Here is a 22,815-nt window from a genome sequence, read left to right on the forward strand (position 1 = left end):
GGGACGGCAGCGAGGGACAGGAGAGGGGGTGTATATATATATGGGGTACTTAAAATGCTAGTTATGAATATATGTATTGCAATATAAGATTTCAAGATGTAAAAGAGTAAATACTTGAACATTGCATTGAATTGGAACATCGAACATTAAACTTAAATAGTCGAATCTATAAATAGTCAACATCAGGATGTCCCCAATCCTCGGTGGAGGTGGCGGAATCTGGTGGCGCTACTGGGGACGAGGGGATGAGTACGTTTAAGTCTCTGGGACGTGGGGCAAAAAGGGGGGGATGCAACCCCGTGTTACTATGGTATTTTGTTAATACAATGCATTCTGTTTTTAGACTTTCATGGTATCAGAGCAGTGAAGTCTTTTGGGCAAGATTTTCCCTAATACAATTTCAAAATTAGTTTTTTGCAGTCTACTTCAAACACGAACTAGAGTTTATTGATGGTAGGCGCATCTCCTGAAAAAGTCACGCCCATTTGGTTTGGAAAACTTCAAGATTTCACTCCAAACTGGTAATTATCGTTTACATGTGTCAAGGGTTTTTTTGTTCAAGACAAAATTCTTAGGCAATGATTTTCCTCTGATCCACGAGAATTTTATTTGTTGTCATCACCGCATTTTTCAGCCCAAGTTGTTTCCTTTTTCTTCAGACTGTGCTTGCACACCGATTTTTATCACGATTTTTCACTATTATGCGATGCAATTTTTTCTGCCATTTCCACAATCTTTTGGCCATCATTTCTTGAGCTCCAACCACCACAACTTTTATCCATTTGCTAATCCGCAATCACTATGAAAATCACACAACTTCTGTTCTGTAAATGATTTTTGGCCAAATAAAAATGAGACTTTGTATGCCATTTTCAGCCAGAAATCATGGCCACAATACCTATTTCTCACATTTCCTTAGCCATAAAACCTTAATCCAAAAACAAGAATTTTTAGTTGTGGGTTTTCTACATTTTTTTTGAAATTGGCCGTTTTATTGAAACAAGGTTTTTAACCCTTAAACCCGAGTAGAGTTTTTCTATTTTTTCCAAGATCATTATAATCTGCTCTCTTTGACATTTTCAGTGTGTTCAGTCTACAGAATTATGCAACATCTGCCTCGATTTTTGTGTTATTTGAGGCTTGACCAGCAACCTCCATTTTAGTGATGGTGTATTTGACCAACATTACATTGGAAGGAAGTCAATGGTTCAATAGCCATAATTACAACACCTGGAAGCAGTGCATGATGACAATATTTGAATATAGGTGTCTTGATAAGATTGTTCAAGGAAAAGAAACACGTCCTACTCAAACAAGGTCAGATCAGGAAAGATTTGATGAGCATAACGGAGAAATCATCATGCTCATCAAATGTTTTGTTACCAATGATCAACTCACTCAAGTGCCTTTTGGGAAAATAGCTAAAGAGATCTAGGATCTCTTGAAGGACTTTCATGAGACGTCTGACAAGAGTTGTGCTTTCTTTTAAAACAATATGTTGTTTTCTATCATGATGGACAAGAAGATGTCTCTCCAGGCCCATCTTATGAAAACCAAGGACATTCATGGCCAACTCAAGCCTATTGGCCGCAAGATAGAAGAAGAAGATATTGTAGTCATTATGCTATTAAGCCTGCCCCAATCCTACGAGCATTTCATTGAGATGCTCAATCTCACTTCTATTAGTGCTGATCAAAAGTTTCTTGATCTATGCAAAAAGCTTTTGTTGTAAGATAAATGGAAACAACCTTTGGAGGCAGTGTTAGTTCGTCCTCTTTTGCATAGGCGTCCTTAATAGACAAAGCCTGGACAAAAATAAAGGTAAACCTCAATCTGCATAGCAAAAAAGAGACAAGTAAACCTTCAGCATCTTCAAAGAAGGAGCAATGTAATTATTGTCCCAAGTTTGGTCACCATGAAGATAGATTCCAAGAAAGCATTGGCTGCTGCACAATCTTCACATGAAGAGTCTAACCAAAAGGTGCAAGTTGTTGTGCATTCTGATAAGAAGGAACCTACCTCATATGCACTCATTGCCACATGTCCATCAAATCATGAGACACCATTTGCCTCGTACTTTGACTTTGGTGCCTCTCTGCATTTCACACATTGTCGAAATTGGTTCACATAGCGTATTTCTATGATTCAATGGTCTTTGGAGGAGGCGACAAGTTTTTGGCAGAGGAAATGTTCAAATTTCACTTTGTGGGAGAGATTGAGCTTCTTATGGCCAATATTCACGGTATTTTTAAGCCTCAAACATATTCAGATGCTAAGAGCATACCAGAATGGCAACAAGCAATGCTTGTCGAACATTAGAGTCTCATGAGAAACAACACTTGGGTGTTGTCTGAACTTCCACCAAGGAAGAAGCCCATTGGCTACAAAAGGGTCTATAAGGTCAAGTATGAGGCCAATGGAATACTTGATAAGTACACGTCACAGTTAGTAGCTAATGGATTTCTACAAGAGGGCATCAACTGTGAGGAGACCTTTGCTCGCACTACCAAAATGAGTACCATTCATCTTGTCCTCACCCTTTCAACTTAGTTTGGATGGTGAATCCATCAAATGGATGTCAGGGTGCTTTTCTCAATGGTAATCTGCAAGAAGTATAGATGACAGAACCTCCAAGTTTTCAAGTTGTTGGTAAGGAAAATTAGGTTTGCGAATTGGTAAAAGCTCTCTATAGCCTCAAACAGGCATCCTGTCCATGATATATCAAGATTGATAAGTATTTAATTGATAGGGAGATTCAACACAGTCCTCTTGATTCTAATTTGTATGTCAAGCACACTAGTGGAGAGATTCTTATTTTTGTCATCTATGTTGATGATTTGATCATTATTGGTAGTGCAGCACATCTGGCTCGAGCGAGTGAAACAGAATTTGTGCTAGGCATTTGACATGACAGATTTGGAACTTCTCAATTATTATTTTGGCATAGAAGTTTGGCACATAGATACATCCTTCTTCATTTCTCAGTCAGAGTACGCTAAAAGTTTGCTGGATAAATTATAGAGGCATGATTGCAAACCCGCATCTACACCCATGGGGAAAGGGCCGAAATGTTCAGCCAAATCAGAATCACCAGTGGTTCATGAGTCAACATTCAGGCAACTAGTAGGTAGCCTCATCTATGTCCCTAACACTAGACCTGACACTAGTTGTGCTGTGAGCTATATCTGTTGCTTCACGACAGCCTGAAAAATTGAACACTGGGTTGCAGTGAAGCGTGCTAAGCTATGTGAAGGGCAGTCCTAATTTTGGCATTTTGTACAACAGAAGTCAAGATCCTCAGCTCATTGGTTGAACATTGGGCAGATTTTGTTGACAATAGAAAGTCTGCTTCTAGGTATGTTTTCAGTTTGGGCATAGGTGCAGTAACATGGACCAGAAACAAGCAGCAGTCAGTACCACTCTCCTCTACCAAAGTTGAATATTGAGGAACTATTAAGAACTTAAGGCAGCTTGTGAGGCAGTTTAGCTTAAACAGATGCTTGTAAACACGCACATGCCTCAAGCATGAGCTACTACCTTATTCTGTGATAATCAAAGAGTTCTGAAGTTAGCCAAAAAACCAGTTTTCTGGATAAGCAAGTTGACCTTCATTGTCACTACATCTGCCAGCTTGTCAAAGACAGATCCGTGATGATGCATTATATCCTCACTGAGAACTAAACTGCAGACATCCTCACTAAGTCTCTCGGTTTGGAAAAGTTCGTCATGTTTAGGAGGTAACTTGGTGTAGTTGAAAGAATGAAAATTAAGGGAGGGTATTAGACTATTTTTAGTATCCTAGGTTCTTGCTATTTTTAGCTCGCTATTTTAGAATCTTAGTTGATGGTCATTTAAGTTAATTAGTTTATTTTCGTTGTCTATATTTAAATGACTTTGCTTTTTGTTTTTTCGTTAAAAGCTTTTGAAAACTCTATATGTTTGAGAATTTGGCTATTACAAATCATTCCCTTTTTAGAGTTTCAAAAGTTCTTTGACATTGTGCATATGAATGTCAACGAATTTTGAACGTTTCTAATGAATAGGAATGCAAATCACCTGAATGGTACCCATACCATCACTATGGATGATATTAGGACCCCTTGAGGAGTAAAAACGGAAGGTCTGAGTGGTGTCTCACAAAAATAGACTATGGCTGTTCAATCGTCCAAGACCTACTTTAGACGCCTATGTAGGAGGGATGTAGGCTTCTTTGAGGTTGAGCTAGAGTTAGAGCCATAGACTTATTTTTGTTTTCACAAATGTTTAAAATATTTGATGACATGGATTTCATATTCGATGAGTTTTATATACATTTAAAAATATTTAAAATTTTATATATCTAAGTTTTCTATTTCCTTTAGCTACAATTTGCATTTACACTTATGTGATCAATGTATATTTATGTATGTGATCATATTAGCTTCTATTTGATGATGGTATTGTGTCTATAAGCTTTATTTAGAATGTGTCCATGAAACAAGCTGTAAATACTTTAAAATCTCTAAATTTCAAGTGTTTTTTCACTTTGTCGAGTCACGAGTCAAGCCAGACTTACCAAGTGTGAGTCAAGTCCAATTTTGGGAAATTTGACATAGAGTGACGCAAAAGAATCTTCCCCCTTTTGGTCAAATGAAGAGCATTACGGTCCAAAAGAACGATGGGAACACTCCACTCAAATTCCCTTTGATGCCAAAGAGGCCGTGGGAGTTAAAAAAAAGGGAGATGCAATATGGTGAAAGCAACCCTTCATACTAAGCTCTTTCAAGTGAACATTGTCATGTTTCGCGAAACTTTGCAGTTAAATTATAATAGTATAATATATGATTAATTATAGTAAATTATATAGTAATATATTTTATAATGTTTAGAACTTGTTTTGAAGGTAAATTATATAATAATATATTAGAATATTATATAAGAATTTATCCATTTTTATTAATATTAGCGAATGAAATTACATTAAAATTTAATGTTAATACTGTTAATATTTATATAATTTTTTTATTATATAACAATATTATATATTAATTTATTGTATATATATTTATTATTATTAATCTTATATTATATCAGCTTTATTATTTATTAATTATTCATTTTTCTTCTTTTATAATAAAAAATTATAAAATTATATATTATTAATATTGAGTGTAATTGACAAACAAGAATTATACCAAAACATAATTGACATTTTTTGTGAGAAGAAACAAGTGATGAGACATAAAAACTGTTATGACGACTAGATCCGAAGAGAATGCATGCACTCTATTTTGGCTGTTGGAACCAAAGTGAATGTATGTATTTGTGAGAAGAAACGGGTGATGAGACATGAAAACTGTTATGACTACTAGATCCAAAGAGAATGCATGCATTCTATTTTGGCTGTTGGAACCAAAGTGAATGTATGTACATCGAATTTCTGGTTATTACCTAGCAATGTTTTTGATATACCTGGAAGAGGAGCTACTAACAAAATCAGTAGCAGAATCTCTTACACTCTAATAATTAATCCTGTATTTAATTTTGAGCTAAAATGAAGCAGATTCAAGAGAAAGAAGCAAAACCATAAAAAGACCACTTGGTTCTTATTATTGCATCAGGGACTTGGTCACAGTTGCTAGTCATCTGATGTACCACTAAGGGAACATCGCTTCAGTTATAAATGTTATATACTAGTTGAATACTCTTGAGATACTTCAAGACTTGAAGAGGCATGTACCTGCACTCCATCCTATCACAATTGCTATATTTTTGTCTTACCATTCTTCAAATATCAGGTCCTGACCCCTTAACAAATGCAGAAGAGGCTACTATCAGCTACTCCAATTTTCAGGTGTGGAGATCATTGTGATTATATATCCACCCATGCCTAAACATTGTTGAGATGATAAAACTAATCTATAAAGAAGTCTGTGAAACAATGCTAATGAATTGTTGAGAAAATGCCTTTGATACTGCCACAATTTGCTCTAAAGGTTGTAAAATCATAGCCATAGTAGGAATTGTGGGGCCAAGTGGGTCGACATAGTTATGGGGCTCCTAATTATGAGACCATCTAAACAAACTCTTCCTACAAAATTAGGATTCATTTTACAACCCAAACTAGGTGAAGCAAACATGCCTTTTGGCTCAACCCATGTGGTTCCTAAGAAAACTCTGTTACAAACAATAGTCCACCAAGATAACTGAAAGGGGGGGATGAATCAATTATCCAATAATTATCAATCTTAAATAATCTTAACCATTCAATCAAAGTAAACAACCACCAACAACCATACTAAAATGCACGTACACAATTACACCAGATTTGTTAACTAGGGAAACCCTTGATCAAAGGGAAAACCCTAGTGGGAATGATGCCCGCAAGATTATGTACTAATATAAATAGGGACCTTGTTAGGAGTCTATTACAACATTTAGTACATATGAGTCCTTGTTAGGAGACTTTGAATCCCTGTTAGGAGATTCCAACCTTGTTAGGAGTTGTGGAAGGTAGAAGGACCCACTATCCAAACAGCTTCTAGGGCAAGACCACTGAACTCACTGTCCAACTAATCTCTCAACTATTCTTTGTAGAACAATTGTCTATATTGTACTTTAACTCCTTTCCTTTGTCCTGTCAACCGGACCAATCACTGTCAGACCTTGTAGACCAAGTCACGAACCTCGAATCCAAATATCAAACTTTGGATCTCATAACAAAACCTCGGCAACGAAGTTCTCTTCACCTTCGCTCTGCTCTGTTTAACTTCGCATTCCGCTCTTCATGCTTCTTGCAATCATTAATCCATTTCGTATATAATCATAGATAACAAAGGAAAATGTCCTTCCTTTATACCAAATCCATAAAACAATTCCCTGAGTCAGCTATTACACCTTCTCAATTAATTATTATAGGAGTTCATTAAGAACACGTCACACTTAGTGATAACTTTAATCTTTCACCTTGTAACTTGAATAACTTTCCGTACGTGTAACATTATGACGAGCGCGCTTAGCTACGTCATCTCCAGAATGTCTTCTTCAGATCTTTAACTTCGGCTTCTTAGAATAACAACTCTGCTAAGAGATATAACAAGTTTACCAAAACATACTTCTCTAAACTCTATCTCAGAACAGTCCTCACCGAAACTTGCATAACTTCTTCCAAAATTAATATCTTATACTTCCGAGGTTATCTCCCTTTAACCTTGCTTAGTGAAAATGCTCAACTATCTATCCATACCAACTTGTTCTTTACCGTTGTTCTTCTGTCAGATACCACAAAAAACTGCTATGTTGACATCAATGACAAACACAGTCATGAATGTAACATATCATCATGATAATGATTTAATCATGTTTCTACAATACTCTCCCATAGAAGTATCATCAGCATTCATGCTTCCAACAAAACCATTACAGAATTATATCAACATCTTGATTTTGGCCAATGACATTCATTAAGTAGATAATTATTTTCTCAAGCACCATTCCATGCAATTGACAAATGAAGTAGATCAGAAATATGACATGGCAACTAATCAAATGAAGAAGGCACAATTGACTAATGAAGTGGATTAGAAATATCCCATGGCAAGTAGCAACTAATCAAATGAAGAAGACATATAAAAAGCTAAGCCACTTAATCATACAACATAGCATATAAGTTATATATATTTTTGGAGTACTTCAAAAGCACTCAAGTCAAAATAGAAACGAGAACCAGTCTTGTAAGTGGCATAGTATATGTTAAAAATAGAAGAATGTGGCTAGAAAATTCAAATAAAAGAAGTCAAAGGGAAAAAAAACTGTTCTTGATTTTCAAATTTGGCAGATATTTTGCCATAGTTTTGTCTGGTCTATACAAAGGTTGCACTTGCAACAGATTAAAATAGCCGTCCTATGGTTCTGATCCAATTTTAAAAATCTTTTAACACTTGTTTGAAAAGGCAATGAAAGACATTTGTTTATGAAATAAAGGAAAAGACCATAACAATACTACAATTAGCCAAACAGGAAAATGCTGGTAATGCTGACTTGATGGAACATGTTTCATCATTCACTTCCATTTTTTTACATTTCTTTGTCAGTATCATTGACACCAATATCACACATCAAAACAGGAGAAAAAAAGTTGTAAATAAAAGACTAAGAGGAAGCTCACAGTGCGCTGCCCAGGTACAATTCTTGATACATGGCTTAGCTTCAGGTGCTTCTCCTCCTTACCTGAATACCATATCAAAAGTGACTCGTCCTGCAAAGGCATGAAAGAGACAAAATTGAGCATAAATTTAAGGAGGTAGATTGTTCAATATTATCTAAAATGATAAATTTAAGGAGGTAGATTGTTCATTATTATCTAAAATGATAAATGATAAATTGAGCAAAAGGTTCCCAAACCTTACCACCAATTCCAAAATACTGACATCTAAATACCAGTCTTAGGGCACTAGCAGCTCCACAATTATTATAAAATCAAACAATTAATAATGATGAAAAAATAGAGATCCTACTCAACAAGTTGGAGGCTAAGAAGATAAGTACATAGGCTGCTAATATTTTTGTGGCGATTATCAAAACAACTTAAATATAGAATTACCATGCGTCAAACCACTAGCTCTGAATAAGTTCAAGAATTTGAAATGACATTTGAAGGTCATTTGGAAGTAAAGATCCTACCAAAATCACCAATACTTGACCAAAACCTTAAGTCTTAGTTCTTAACAATGCTAAAAGAAATAATTGCTGAACCTGATGAATTAAGGACTGAATACATAAATTAAAAATACAATCTGTAAACAAAGTAATTGAGAAAATGTGAACTATGTATCCCACTATAAGTCAAATGGCTACAACTGAAACAAGCATGTTGACAAAGTGTCTACTGATACAAGCATGGTTGAAAATTGCAGAGTGAGGGCTTTCAATGCAGAGAAATGACCATTGAATAAAGTCCACCCACAGAATATTTATCATTGAGATACTAAGGAAACAGAAAAATATCAAGCTATGTCCAATCTGTTATCCAAAAAGAGAAATAAATTTGCATATAATGTGAATGTGGCATTCACAATTACAAGTCAAAGGGAAAATTCAACAAGAAATACAGAGAAAGGTTCAGGACATGTATCTTTTCCTAAAGCTCCAATTCTTCATTCCACACTTTTAAGCAAGAACCCAAGACCGATAAAAGATTGGCTCATATCCTAATTCTAATACTAAATGAATGTAGTTCAACAAATTGGTGTAAGATGATTGAAGCATTCTTGGCCAAATGATGGTCAATGTACAATTTAAGGCCACAGCTTTCAATTATATAAGTAAATTTCAAGTATAAACATGTTTAAAGTCTAGTAGTATGCAAGCCAACTGCATTTGATCCAACACACTCAAGTTCTAGCTGTGGTCTATTATAGTGTTACATTTAAGACAATCACTTTTGGGCAAGATAACCATAAAAAACACATGGAAACTTTCGAATATGGTTTAACTTCAGTAGCTTAATGCATATGTTTCTTTGGGTACCTAACTCATATCTAACCTAGGTTCTAATCATGTTATATTAGAAAATTGTTTGTATTGCTCTAACAGATGTTGAATTTTTCAAAGCTAGCTTATGGGACATGACAAAAAAATCATATGGGATTTAATATTGTGTTATCCAAACAATTTACTGCAAAATTATCAAGTTTCTTTTACCTTTTTTCCTCCTAATGGGTGAGAAGCGTAGAAAGAACTGATGTCACCTATGGTCCTACCTTGCAAGATTAAGGTTTTTTTATCTTAATAAAAGTTCCTAGCTTATTTTAAAATATAGGGCAAATACAGTTTTCTCTGCTCTTTTCATTGCCACTTTGTTACATGTTGGCGTCGAAAGGTTCTCAAGAAAGTTTTTCTGGAAACATTAAACATGGTGTTAAGAAATCAAATACTGATGTCAATCTTACTATTCCCCTACTGGATAATTATATGGTGACTATCTTAAATGGTAAGCCCTTCGAAGATATCCAATCTTAGTCATTCTAGATATGCTTCCTTCCAAAGCAAGAAGATTTGCCATTAGACAGAACATAGATTTTCTCATGAAAGTGAACAAATTAAATGAAAGTCATATGTGAATATATGAAGTCAGGGTTACAGATTACTGAGAGAGTTCAGGACTCCTTGGTGGTTAAAATGGAGCACATTTTACTGACAATTGCAGGCAGTGAACGTCCAGAACCAGAGGATATTGAAGATTGGTCTACACACTGGGTAGCAGAAGCATAGGCTCTTTTTGAATGGTTGAAGGAAGGAATTTTCAAGGATCCAGAAATGAAGCAGGTTCATTGTTAGTCCAGCTCAAGATGGAAACAGTCAGAGCTCCTCACAAAGCAAGTGGTCCTATGGCCATTTTCCTTCATTTCTCAAACGTGTCCTTTAGTCTCCAGAGGATCATTATCATCCCCAGTTTATTTTGCAAATAAAGCCTCTCAGTTTGCAATTTCATTTTGGTTAGATGCTGCCTCATTGCACATTTCTAATTACAATTAGTTATAGAAATTTTATACTAAGAAGGTCTCCTCAAAAAAGGATTTTCAAATATTACAAAGACAATTGCCTGTATTTGACAGTTTAAATGTTGTAGTAGTTAAAGCCCTCTGCTCTTAAAGTGGATCATTTAGGCTTGCAGTGCAGATCTGTTCTTGCCTTTTTAGGACTGTTGATGGAAGTGGGACTATCTACTGTAAATATGATATGTAAATTGCTAATTATCAATACAAATACTTCAGCCTCAGCCCTTGATTGATCAAAAAAATAAAAGTTCTTAGGTTATTTAATTGGATTGAAATATTTCACCGTATCCAAGAAAGTTTTGCGCTTGAATAAAATCACAAAGTTATGTGCACTTTTTGAGTGCAATAACTTAATGGATATAAGGAAAACTTTAAAACCACTTTATTCAACTTGGATTTTGCTTGAACCTTTATACTAACCTAACCTAATTCTGACTCAACTATAGCTATGCTTCATTGCAAGTACCAACATTGACAAAGATTAATTGCAAAGGTTTATTTTAGCAAGCCGTCGAGATGGAAATATGTTGAGTTGGATGCCAAGTGACTGTGTATATCAAAATAAATTTCAATTTGTCTTTTTTGTTGCCACCTGATGTCCAGAAAGAAGAGTTGCGATAACTGTAAGATGTGGATACTGTGGGAAAAGAGTGTGGCATGAAGAATCTGAGAAGAAGATTTTATGACAGAGACACATGTGGCAGGTGGAACCAATGGCAATACAGTGTACAAATGATAATGATAAAAGTTGAAAGTAAGTCAATCATAAAACCTAGTTTTGCACCAGCATTGCATCCTCACAGTCAAAACAAACTACAATAGAGATGTTTGGTTTCAAATAAAACCCTAGATGTGACTTCTTTGAAATTAGATTAATAAAGAAATCACATCTAGGTAAAGAAATATGAAAAGATAACGATTAGCTTGAAACAAAGGCACTCTAAAAATCAAAGATCTCGCATTCAGAAAAGGTAAAAACCTAAGTTCATAGGATGAGTTTAAGGAGTGTTGATTCTAACCAAGGTTAATCATTCCTTCATCAAGTCCTCACCATAAAATATTTTCGAAGGAAAACAGAAACAAACGATGTACATGATGGTATTATAATGGGTTTAATCAAAATCTTACATCTAGATGATCTGAAAATGGATTTGAGACTTTTGTACTTCTTGACATGTTTTGGGACAATGGTCTACCTCTTTGATGTGAGAAAATTGTTGGGGGTGTTGTTAGGTTTTCATACCATCATCTCATTGCAAATGGGGACCCCCTCATTTCACTTTGGTGTACGAATAGTGGTCTTAGGTGCTTTTATGTGGTGTTAGCTTGGTGGTAGTTTTTAAGTCTTCAAGTCGAAGAGGTTAGTCTGGGCAACACTGGCCTGTTGGGTGGTCAAGTCTATCAGAGAATGTGAGCAAGAGTTTGGCTAAGCCTATCAAGGATATGGAGTAGAAGTCAAGGGATTTTGGATTAAATGAGTTATAAACTTTAGGAAATCCTTATTCTAGCTTCAATTGGACCTTAGAAAATCCATAAGGGTTGTTGGACGTAATATTGTTGAAGGTCTCTTAAATCCTGAAATTTGGCCAAGTCTGGAATTTTTTGATTGAAAACTCCCAAAATCTAGAATCATTGTTATAACTCCTATGAAGCTGAAACCTATATCAAACATACTTACACTATTTATATAAAATATTACTTAAAGTATAAATGTAACTTATACTCGAATGTTATATTTTATCGAAATCACTTGGCCCACTGAGCTGAAAATTGACTAAAGTCTAGATGAAGACAGCAAGAATGGCGGAATTCCTCTCAGTCTAGGAATTTCTTGGGCTGATTCTAAAACCTCCAGTCAAGAGAAAACACAAGGCACGTGAAGGGTGGTGGGATTCCTCTCTTCCAAGGAATTCCACCCTTAATCTTTCCTCAGCTACAAAAAATTCTCCCAATGAAAAACTTGGTTTCCCTCATTAAATCGACCACCCAAGTTGTGCGGATTGAAAAGTGGCAATGGGAGACTGAGAATAACAATGTGGAGAGGCTTAGTAATCAGATTTTTTGAACAAGCGAAGGCATGGAAGGATGGTGAAATTCCTCTCAGCCCAAAAATTTTGCCCAAGATTATTCCTCGCCCCACCAAAAAAAAAACAACTCTGCCTTAATAAAGAAAACAAATCTTGATGCAAATCAAGTGCTCAAGAGAAGGAGATCGATAATTAATTAAGGAGGCAAAAGTAGCAGGTGAAGAGGTTCAAAGACAAATGTTAAGGGCAGATTGAAAAGTGTGATCAAGGCCAGGCATATAAAGCTGGTAGAATTCCTCTCTTCCAAGGAATTCTGCCCTAAGGAACTTCTCTAAACCCAAAAGAGTTGTGAAGTTGATCAATTCCAATGGTGTGGTGAAGTTAATGTTGAGAATTGAAGATGAAATTTGGACAAAATTAGAAGGTGAGATCAAGTTTTCGAGCAAAAAATGGTGGAAGATCAGACTATTACAAGTGCTTATCCGACTTTAACGCAGATGCCTTAGCAAATTATCGATATGAAATGGATGCTCAACCTACTGTTCAAAATTCAAAATTCTCTAATTCTGAAACCTCAGCCATGAACTCATTCGCATATGTAAGTCGCAATTCCTCTAAACCTAGGATTTCCGCCATGAACTCAATGAGGAAAACGGATGCTTGACAAAACAGAACACTTCCTAGCCCCTCAAAATGACGAAATTTGCTAAGTCTTGTGGGTTTGGTAATGGGATAACGCCTTTATTTTAAGGTGGGCCTTTTCATGAAAGAGAATTTTCAATCCTCAAATCTTCGCCATGTCTCAGGATTGGCTGCAAAATGAATGACAAGGAGATCAATTTGCATTATGAAGGAAGTAGGAAACAAATTTCCTTTTTGCTTCATCAATGGCAACTCAAATGCATCAAGGGGTGATCTGAACCAATTCATGGCTTGGAGGAATTCCTCTAAGCCCAGGAATTCCGCCCAATATTTGTCCTCTAAAGCCAAAGTCTCTGCAATGGAGATTCAGCCTAAAACTTGAAAAAAAATCATCTCAATCGTCCCAAAATAAAAACAGTGATTTCAATTAAGATAGACAAGGGAAATTTGATACCCCAAAGTTAGGCAAGCTGAGGCCACATGGACGATTTATGTGCTTGAGAAGAAGCAAATTTAAATTGAACTTCATCCATAAACAAGGTCAATCAGGGTGATGAAAAGATTTAATTAAAAGGCTTTTATTGGTCCAAGATGGCCAAGTTGGCTCTCTATTGGACATGTCCTTTCCAACCTTTGGTCACTTATATGTATGAGGCAAGATTTATTCACTTCACATCATTCACAAACAAATTTGCCTCTGCTTATTAGCAGTGATCTTTCTCGTAGCTGAGCAGAAAAAATTTCTTGATGGGGCAGTAAACTACCTATTTGGCAGTGATAACTATTGAGGGGGGAAGAGAGAGAGAGAGAGAGAGAGAGTTATTTTGAGAAGACAGCAGATCATCTGATTATCAAACATTTTGAAACATCAAAGGGAAAAAATTTGGAACTTTAGGACAGATTTATCTTCCAAAATCACAAACAAGGAGGGTAAGAAAATCAAAATCTGGGTATGATGTGTATTGAAAACTCATTTATTTTCCAGATTTTAGCATAGTTTCACTTAAAAATTTGCAAGAGGAAGGGAAATTTGGTCTTTTGGTAAAGAAAATCCATTTTGCTTCTTTGGTTTGATGTTGACTTTTATGAAAGCATTCAGATTTCTTTCGTTCCATTAATATAATTTCTCTCTCATCGTGCAAGGTGAATTGTTCAAAGAGCCTTGAAGGGTGTGGATACTACAAGGTCAAGCTCAAAACTTCAAGCAAGAAGAGGCTTGAGGACCTCCAATGAGAAGAAAGTTCAAATAAGATTATCAAAAAAAAAGAGGAAGTTGAAAATCGAGATCAAGATGGAGTCAAAGAAGGAAAACCTGCAAGTCAAGGAAAGTTGTCAATAACTTGAATTTCCTCAAAAATCCAATCTCATCTTGAAGGCTCCAGCTACATGAAGACTTCACTACTTCAAGAAATTCAAAAGATTCAAGTTTGCAAGTCCAAATCAAGGCAGTGAGAAAATTTGTAAGAACGAAGATGGAGAAGATTGGAGAAGATGAAGAAATTTGAGAGTATGCCATCACAATTTAAGGCTTGGCAATGTTGAGTATCAAGAGATATTTTATCAACACCAAAGGATCTTATCAAGTGGACAGGATAAGGATGTTGAGGTGGTGCCTATGTGTCTTCTACCAATGAGAAAATTCTAGTTACAAACTTACAACATTCAATCATATTATGCGTAGTGTACAATTTTCTCATTACCTCTCAAAAGCATTGTAATTTTCTTATTGGCCCACAGAATTGTGCCTTCATGTAATTTGTTGAAAGGGGCACAACGCTAATTAGGTTTGTAGGGATAAATCTTATCCCTCGACATTGAATTTATTTAGCCCTTCATTGTCGTTGAACAACTATAAAAGGCCAAGGGCTTCTCATTCGTAGAGAGTTAAGAGATTAGGAGACTAGAGAGAAGTTAGCTTGCTAGCAATACAAGTAGTGTAGGAGAAGACTTTGATGAGATTGTTGCCATAATGCTATCAAAGCAATTGATGATTCATTGTTGATTTTCATGGTGGATTACTTCATGTTGCTTTGGAGTGTTGCATGGCTTCTTTAGTTCCTCATTTAGATTTCATTTCATGTTAAGTAGAAGTACAAGTAGATTGGATGGAAGATATTGTTGAATGATGATCAATGGTGAAGCTAGAGTCCATACCTTTTGTTACTTGCTGGTTGTAAGTAAAGGTGTAAGGTTAGTCAAGGCCTTAGTTGCAAGTGTTTAACTTCTATTGGAGATGTTCATTTAAATTGCACCTTCATAGGGTATTTGGATGAATATTAACAATGTGAAAAGCATTCCTGCATCCTTAGAAGCTACCACCCTGCTGTGCATAGTTGATTTGGTGAAGCAAGGATTGGTTAGAGGCTCACCCAATCATCAGCATTGTCTTACATTCTTAGAATTAGATAGCTTTTAATTCCTTTCAAGTTATTTGATTGGAAGTGTTTGAAGAAGTTAAGTTTGTATCCATTGAATGAGTAGTATAAGTCCCTTTGTGATTACCAGCATATCATATCATTAAAACTGAGTGAAGTCCACAATTGAGACGGAACCTTGATGTTGCCTCATTTGATCCCACAATCTATCTGCATTGTTTAGCATATGAACATCTTTATTCAAGAGAGTTGGAAATTAGGTATTTCGTCTTGGAATTCTTAGTATTTGATTTTGTATGTTGTTGTGTTCTCACATAAACAGGGTGGTATAGACATCCATGTGCAGCGTTCAATTAACAAGAAGAAAGAGAAACTGAGAATTCCCCCATTTTCACAAAACCATCATTTGGTGTAGGCGGCTAAAAACATCAAATACAACAGAAAATGCCCCATATACCAAGGTGAATTATACCATGCCACAGAGAATCTACCATTTATCATGGTGGATAGTAGAACACTGCAGAAAATGTGCAATCGCCTCCAAGCAATAGTGCTGAGTTCTTCATGACAAGTTGTGTACATCTGATTATGTTCCTTTTTCTCAATAATTCACATTCCTCTCTGATTTGTATTGTCATTAAACCTTCCAAAATGTTGAAGAACTAATATAAATCTGATGTAGAAAATGTGTTTTTCAGAATATAAAAAACTGGTTTGGGTGTTGTGTAGTTAAAACTAGTTCTTCTCATGATTTTCCAATTATTGCATAAAGCAGCGGGAGTCTATTGTTTTAGGGGTATTGTAAATGGTCTCAAGAGCATTTTCTGTTTGTTTGAGAGCTCTTCTGTGAGCCTAAGCGCTGGAGATCAATATAATTGTGATTGGCATACATATGTATATATTCACCAAAGTAACAAGAATCGGAATCGGATCGGAATCGGCAAGGCCGAATCAAATCGTGAATCGGCCATGAATCGGAATCGAATCGGCCATGAATCGGAAAATTTAAAAAACCCTTGAAATTTAGTGAGTAACTTATTTCATAAACCCTTTATCGCTGATTCGATTCACCGATTCACAAAAAATCGTTTGGCTTGAATCGAATCGCCGAATCGCGTGAATCGCATGAATCGCCGTGATTCTTGGAACTATGATATTCACATGTTGATGGAGTTTTTACCACAAGGGATTTTGTCAAGGTAAACTTGTTTCATGACAGTATCGCTATCTGTTGGATTTCATTTGCGTGCTAATTGCATCCAGCCACTTGCTCATCTGTATGCTAATTGTATTCAGCCAATTACAGTCAAACTCTAATATACATAGTTTGAGAGTTAGTTGAGGAATATTCTTGCAAGTTTACACATCACTGGAAAGATTGCTGCAAAATAATCACCCATTCATCCTTTGAGTGAGCTCCAAATTTGATAATTTCCAATCTTAAGCTCAAACCAAGATTCAATGGTATTCATTTGTTCCTTTTTCTTTTATTGGCTCTTTTCAATCGTTTCCATTTTTATTTCATTATTTTGTTTCTCTTACCTCATTCCTTTTGTCTCCTCCCCATTTTTCTCCTCTTTTGAGTCAACCTGGTCTGCTACTCACTCATTTTGTTCTCATTGGCACTCATTCATCTTGATTATAGATCACTGACCATGATCCAAACGTTTGTTGCAAAAACTACCATACAAACTAATCCAGAAACAGCTCTAAACATATCTAATGGATTGTGGATACTTGATGTCTTCAAGACATCATCAGCAGTCAAAAAACTTCAAGGAAAGTATTAATCAGTTGTTTATGAGTTGATAGGCAGCTATTGGCAGGGATGACAATCCCTTGATTTTAAATTATCAAACTGGAAAAGTGCATGTATGTGGAGCAACAAAGAAGTTCATGATATGCATGTTGACTCGGCTCATTCAAATCAATAATCCACAATATGTTTAATACAGCAATGGCACCAGTATTAAAGATTTTGTCCTACATCACTTAGGTCTGAGAAAATATTGCATACATGCAATAAATCCAAAGGAAAACACGAGCATTTCCAACCTGCTGTCTCCAAAAAAGAACATAGAGAGAAAAACTGATGCAAAGTAGAATAAGGCTTACAGTTTTGTCATTTCCAATAAAAAGGAATGCAGATTATATCTACAAATTACACTTAAGCAACTCAAAATCTACATCAGAGTTCAAAAGACAAAACAATGATGTAAAGCACCAAATGCATAACAAACAGAAATCAATCACAGCAGCCAAAGATTAAAATAAAGAAGCTTCTCTTCATGATGCAAAAGGAAATGGACAGGTATATTCTGGAGATTTAACAGATCCAAAATGTTAAGGAATTAATATCAAATATAATTCCTTTTTTTTTTAAATTTGTATGCTTGATTTGCTGAATCTAATCTCAGAGAGATCTCCTTGATGATCTGACTAATTTAATTTCTCATGCAGATTTGTACAGGTATATGTGGCTGCCAACCTGTAAGTGTGTATTATATTTGCTTGAATATGAGAAGCTTATATATAAATAAGATTTCTGCAAGTTGTAATTATACTGTTTTGAATGTATTTATGTTCCAAGTGTAGATCTGATTATATATTTATATAAGTCTAGAAAGCACGTCCAATGCAGAGACATGTCTCTACGTGGTCCAAGCCACATAGGGACATGTCCCTACATGGACATGCCAGGTAATCCCTGAAGTTACTGATTCACAACAGCTTGTCATTTATTATATAAGTCATTTCAATACAGCTCCTAAACTCATTAATTTATGCCGATGCCATATTATGATAATCAGTTTTGACAATTAATTGAATTGCAGGGAATATATAACCTGATCTTGGAATATATATTGAGAAACATTAATATCATTAAATCGATAGTAATTGATACATATGGATTATGATCATTGATTCAGTTTGGTCAATATACTTATGATCAATAATTATCATTGATTAATAACCATTATATAGATTTGGCCTACAACAATATATATATATATATATAAACAATTAGTTTTGCATATGTGTGTGTAAATGATCTAATGATTATTAATTAGTGGTAATGTTTAACAATTAATCACAACAATTTGATCAAACTAATCTGACCGAAGCTCCAACATTAACACTCCCTCCTAGCTAGGGAGGATAGTTTGTATGATCAACACGTTGTGCTCCTGGATTGTGAGAGAGGAATGTCATCTCAATATGATATATATTAACCATGGTATGTTAAAGAATGGCAACATATATCCATCATTTAAATGTTACCTTACGGTATCATCAAGGTATGGTACTTCCAAGAATATCAACCATTTAATATTCACCATACTTTAGTTTCTTTGGTATATGCATTGGCATCAAGTCTTGTAATGTCTACCAAAGAAAATTTCTGCATATGGTGTCTTCAATGATACTATGTCTCATTACATCCACCATGCCGTATCTCGGTAATATAACTTGTACTAGTATGAACACTACCTAGTTATAAGAGATGTACTATCATGATCTCCATAGATATCATGATCTACGTGGCCCAAGCCACATGGGGACATGACCCTACATGAACATGCCCACTAATCCCTGAAGTTACCGATTCATAACAGCTTGTAATTTACAATATACATCAATTCAATACAGCTCCTAAACTCATTAATTTATGCCGATACCATATGATGATAATCAGAGTTGACAATTAATTGAATTGCAGGAATATATAACCTGATCTTGGAATATATATTGAGACACATTAATATCATTAAATCGATAGTAATTGATACATATGGATTACGATCATTGATTCAATTTGGTCAATATAGGTATTATCAATAATTATCAGTGATTAATATCCATTAGATAGATTTGGCCTACAACAACATATATACGTATATACATACATACATACATACATATATATATATATATATATATATATATATATATATATATATATATATATATATATATATATATATATATATATATATATATATATATATATATATATATAAACACGTAGTTTTATATGCATGTTTGTGTAAATGATCTAGTGAATATTAATTAGTGATAATGTTTAACAAATAATCATAACAATTTGATCAAACTAATCTGACCGAAGCTACAACATTAACACTCCCTCCTAGCTAGGGAGAATAGGTTTTATGATCAACACATTGTGCTTGTAATGTCCCCCACTTAGCCACTCTGGATGTATGTTGTCATTAGCCCATTTTTTATGGTCCCAAGGGCTAACTAGGACTTAAAGGGATCCTGAGGTTATTTGGCCTAGACAAATTTAATTACATGCCAAATGGAGTTCGTTTGTTGGGTTTTCAGAAAGACTTACTATTTTTAGTAAGCCAACAGGGGATGCAGTGCCTTCAATTTTCAGTGACACGATGTGATGCATTTTGTTAAGCTCTTTCCGATGAGCTATTATATGTGGGATTCCGAGTTTATTTGGTATATTATTTTAATGTTTGAAGTTATAACAATAAAGTGACTATTTAAATTAAATATTATAATGTTTCATAAAGTCACTTTATTAAAAATCAAGATCTCCCTTTAGAGTACATAAATGGGCTTTTGTAAAAGGGAAAAAATAATATCCCACATTGGCAAGACGGAAGCATAGTTCTAGTGAGGAAGGATTAAAAGAAAGAGGATAGCTCTCTTTCGGCAGGCTTGGAAATATCAAAGAAATTGGATAATATTCTGGAAGTTATTTCTCAATAGTTTGAAGGACGAAATCCCTTCAAGCTGGAAATCTTGGTGCTATTGAAATAGATGGCCTTGAGATTCAATGAACTGGTTTGGGGTAGTGCCTAGTTAGCATCCTTTTGAGGACAACATTCATTTACAAATTTGGTACCAAACTAGTGAATTCATGAGTCTGCCTAGAAGCACATTGGAGGTCATAAGTCCATCATTCCTGGTCCAAATCACATGCTTCCGACTTTGTTGCATTGCTAGAGCCTGGGCGTTTCAGAACAGGTCATTCTCGGCAGCCATTGTTGCAGCAAAAATTAGTTTATATTTTTCATACAGTGTCGTACTGTACGGCCTGCTCCTGGACAGAGTACGGACCTGCACCAAGGACAGTTTGAGGGTTGCTAAACTGGACATTCATCATCAAATTTCGATCAACAGCAATTGTATCATTTCCAGGTTCTTCTACACCTGATTATAATAGTTAGATGAATGTATGGGTGTCATAATTGTAAAGGGGTTTGCATATTCAGTCACTGTGGAACAGTCATTGCATTATAAATTTAGTCATTTTTTGTACACAGCTGTATGAAGTTTTTATATCTTGAATAGAGGATAAGTGTATGTGACATTCGTGATCAGTCCATAAGAACTCTTTACATTGCATATTTGTAGTAGTGTTCAAGTGCCAAGATATTTGTCCTTGCTATTCTTCAAATCATATTGTCATTTGTTTGGTAGAGAAGCATTTTAACATCTGAACAAGAACTCAGAAAATTCCAAATCAGACTTTGCACACCAACTGTTTGACAAAATGTCGTTGAATCAAAAATTGAAAAATTTAAGGCAGAATTAGTAGGGTATGTTACAGTGGTATCAAAGCTTGTTTATCCTGCCATCCTAGCGAGTACAAACACAATGAACAGGTGGTGATATGACAGATTGGAGTGTTCAACCTTTAACTCGTCACTATAATTTAAGAAGAACCAAGGCTCATCTAAACATAGGACAAGAGGAACAGGGAAATTTAGAGGATCATATTGATACAGGTGAACAAGTTATTCGCAATATGGGAGACAGAAATGCTGGGGATCCTAGAGAGGAAAGATTCTTAAAGTTATTAGAGACCTTGGCACAGGGACAGCGATTAGCAGAACAGAGGGCACAGGAACAGAATCAGAGATTGGAGCTTATGATGCAGATGATGGCTCGTCAAATGGGGTTGACTGCTAACATGGGTGGAGGAAATAATCAAAATGGTAATAATCAGAACAAGAATAATCAGGATGGGACATATAATGGAGGTGAACAAGTTAGGAACAATTTCGGTCATGCACCCCAGCAAGCTAGGACAGTGAGTTTGAGGCCCATGATTCCCAGATTTCCTCCTAGAGCCCCAGAGCAGCCCATACCAGAGCCCCAGATCACTGATATACAAGACCAGTTGAGGAGAGATTGGGAAGTCGGAGGTTCATATTTTACTGCTGCAATTACCTTTAGGGAGTATATGGATGTGCAGATGAAACATATGCCATGTGCACAAGATAGGAACCAGAGCTATGAGCTACGAAAGAAAGTAGGGAAACTTCAGTTACCATATTATGATGGCTCGGGGAAGTCTACAGCAAGAGCTTGGGTTCAAAAGTTTGACACATACTTTCAATTAAACCCTATGCCTGAGGAAGAAGCTATTAAGTACGCAGCAATTCATCTAGATGGGTTAGCACACGAGTGGTGGCATCATGGTATGGTCACTATGGGTCATGCACACATTACCTCATATGTGGAGTTTATGGAGAGACTGATTGAAAGTTTTGATAGGAAGGATCCAGAACTCCATTTCAAGGAGTTAGCTCAGCTTAAACAGTGGGGATCATTGGAACCATACATTTCAGAGTTTCAAAAACTTGCAGTGTTAGTAACAGATGTATCTGAACGGAGGATACTAGTTCTATTTATGGATGGGTTAGCTGATCCATTGAGAGGGTGGATTAAAGCTCTCAACCCTCCCACTTTGCAAGAAGCCATTAAGAAAGCTCGTGACATGGATTCCTCTTCAGCTTCCAAAAATAAATTCCAGGCAAAGAGTTTCCCTTCGAGGAAAGATAAGGACAGGAAACCTTTTCATAGAGAGGCTCAGCCACCTAAGGAGGAAAGTAAGAGGTTGGACAATGAGACACTTAATGATCTCAAGAAGAAGAAGCTTTGTTTTCATTGCAGGGAGCCTTGGGATTTGTCACATAAGTGTCCGTTGAAGGCAAAAGCTAAGCAGATGGAGTACTTTTCAGCCGAAGAGTCAGTAGATGGAGATTCAGAACAGTCATTAGAATCAGATGGAGATGATGATCATTCTTCACATGAGGAAGCACGTAGTGATAGCACGTTAGCTCAGTTGTCCAGTATACAGGAGACCGTCACTTTCAGAGTTAGAGGGACTTTGGATGGACAGAGATTTGTGGCACTCATTGATACAAGGGCAACACATAACTTCATTGATGAGAAGTTTGTGTCACG

The 22,815-nt window shown here is 35.7% G+C and overlaps 1 protein-coding gene across 1 annotated transcript in view; it reads right to left on the reverse strand.

Annotated features, from left to right (window-relative positions):
• LOC149535177 (PH, RCC1 and FYVE domains-containing protein 1-like) overlaps positions 1 to 22,815 on the reverse strand; it is a 117,892-nt gene that overhangs the window by 65,588 nt on the left and 29,489 nt on the right. Inside the window, exon 4 of the mRNA XM_089807319.1 lies at positions 8,147 to 8,236. Coding sequence (XP_089663445.1) covers positions 8,147 to 8,236 — 90 coding nt within the window. The remainder of the gene's footprint in view (positions 1 to 8,146; positions 8,237 to 22,815) is intronic.

This window comes from Cupressus sempervirens, chromosome 10, assembly GCF_028749045.1.
Source record: "Cupressus sempervirens isolate cs-2001-9-10 chromosome 10, ASM2874904v1, whole genome shotgun sequence".
Classification (NCBI taxonomy): Eukaryota; Viridiplantae; Streptophyta; class Pinopsida; order Cupressales; family Cupressaceae; genus Cupressus; species Cupressus sempervirens.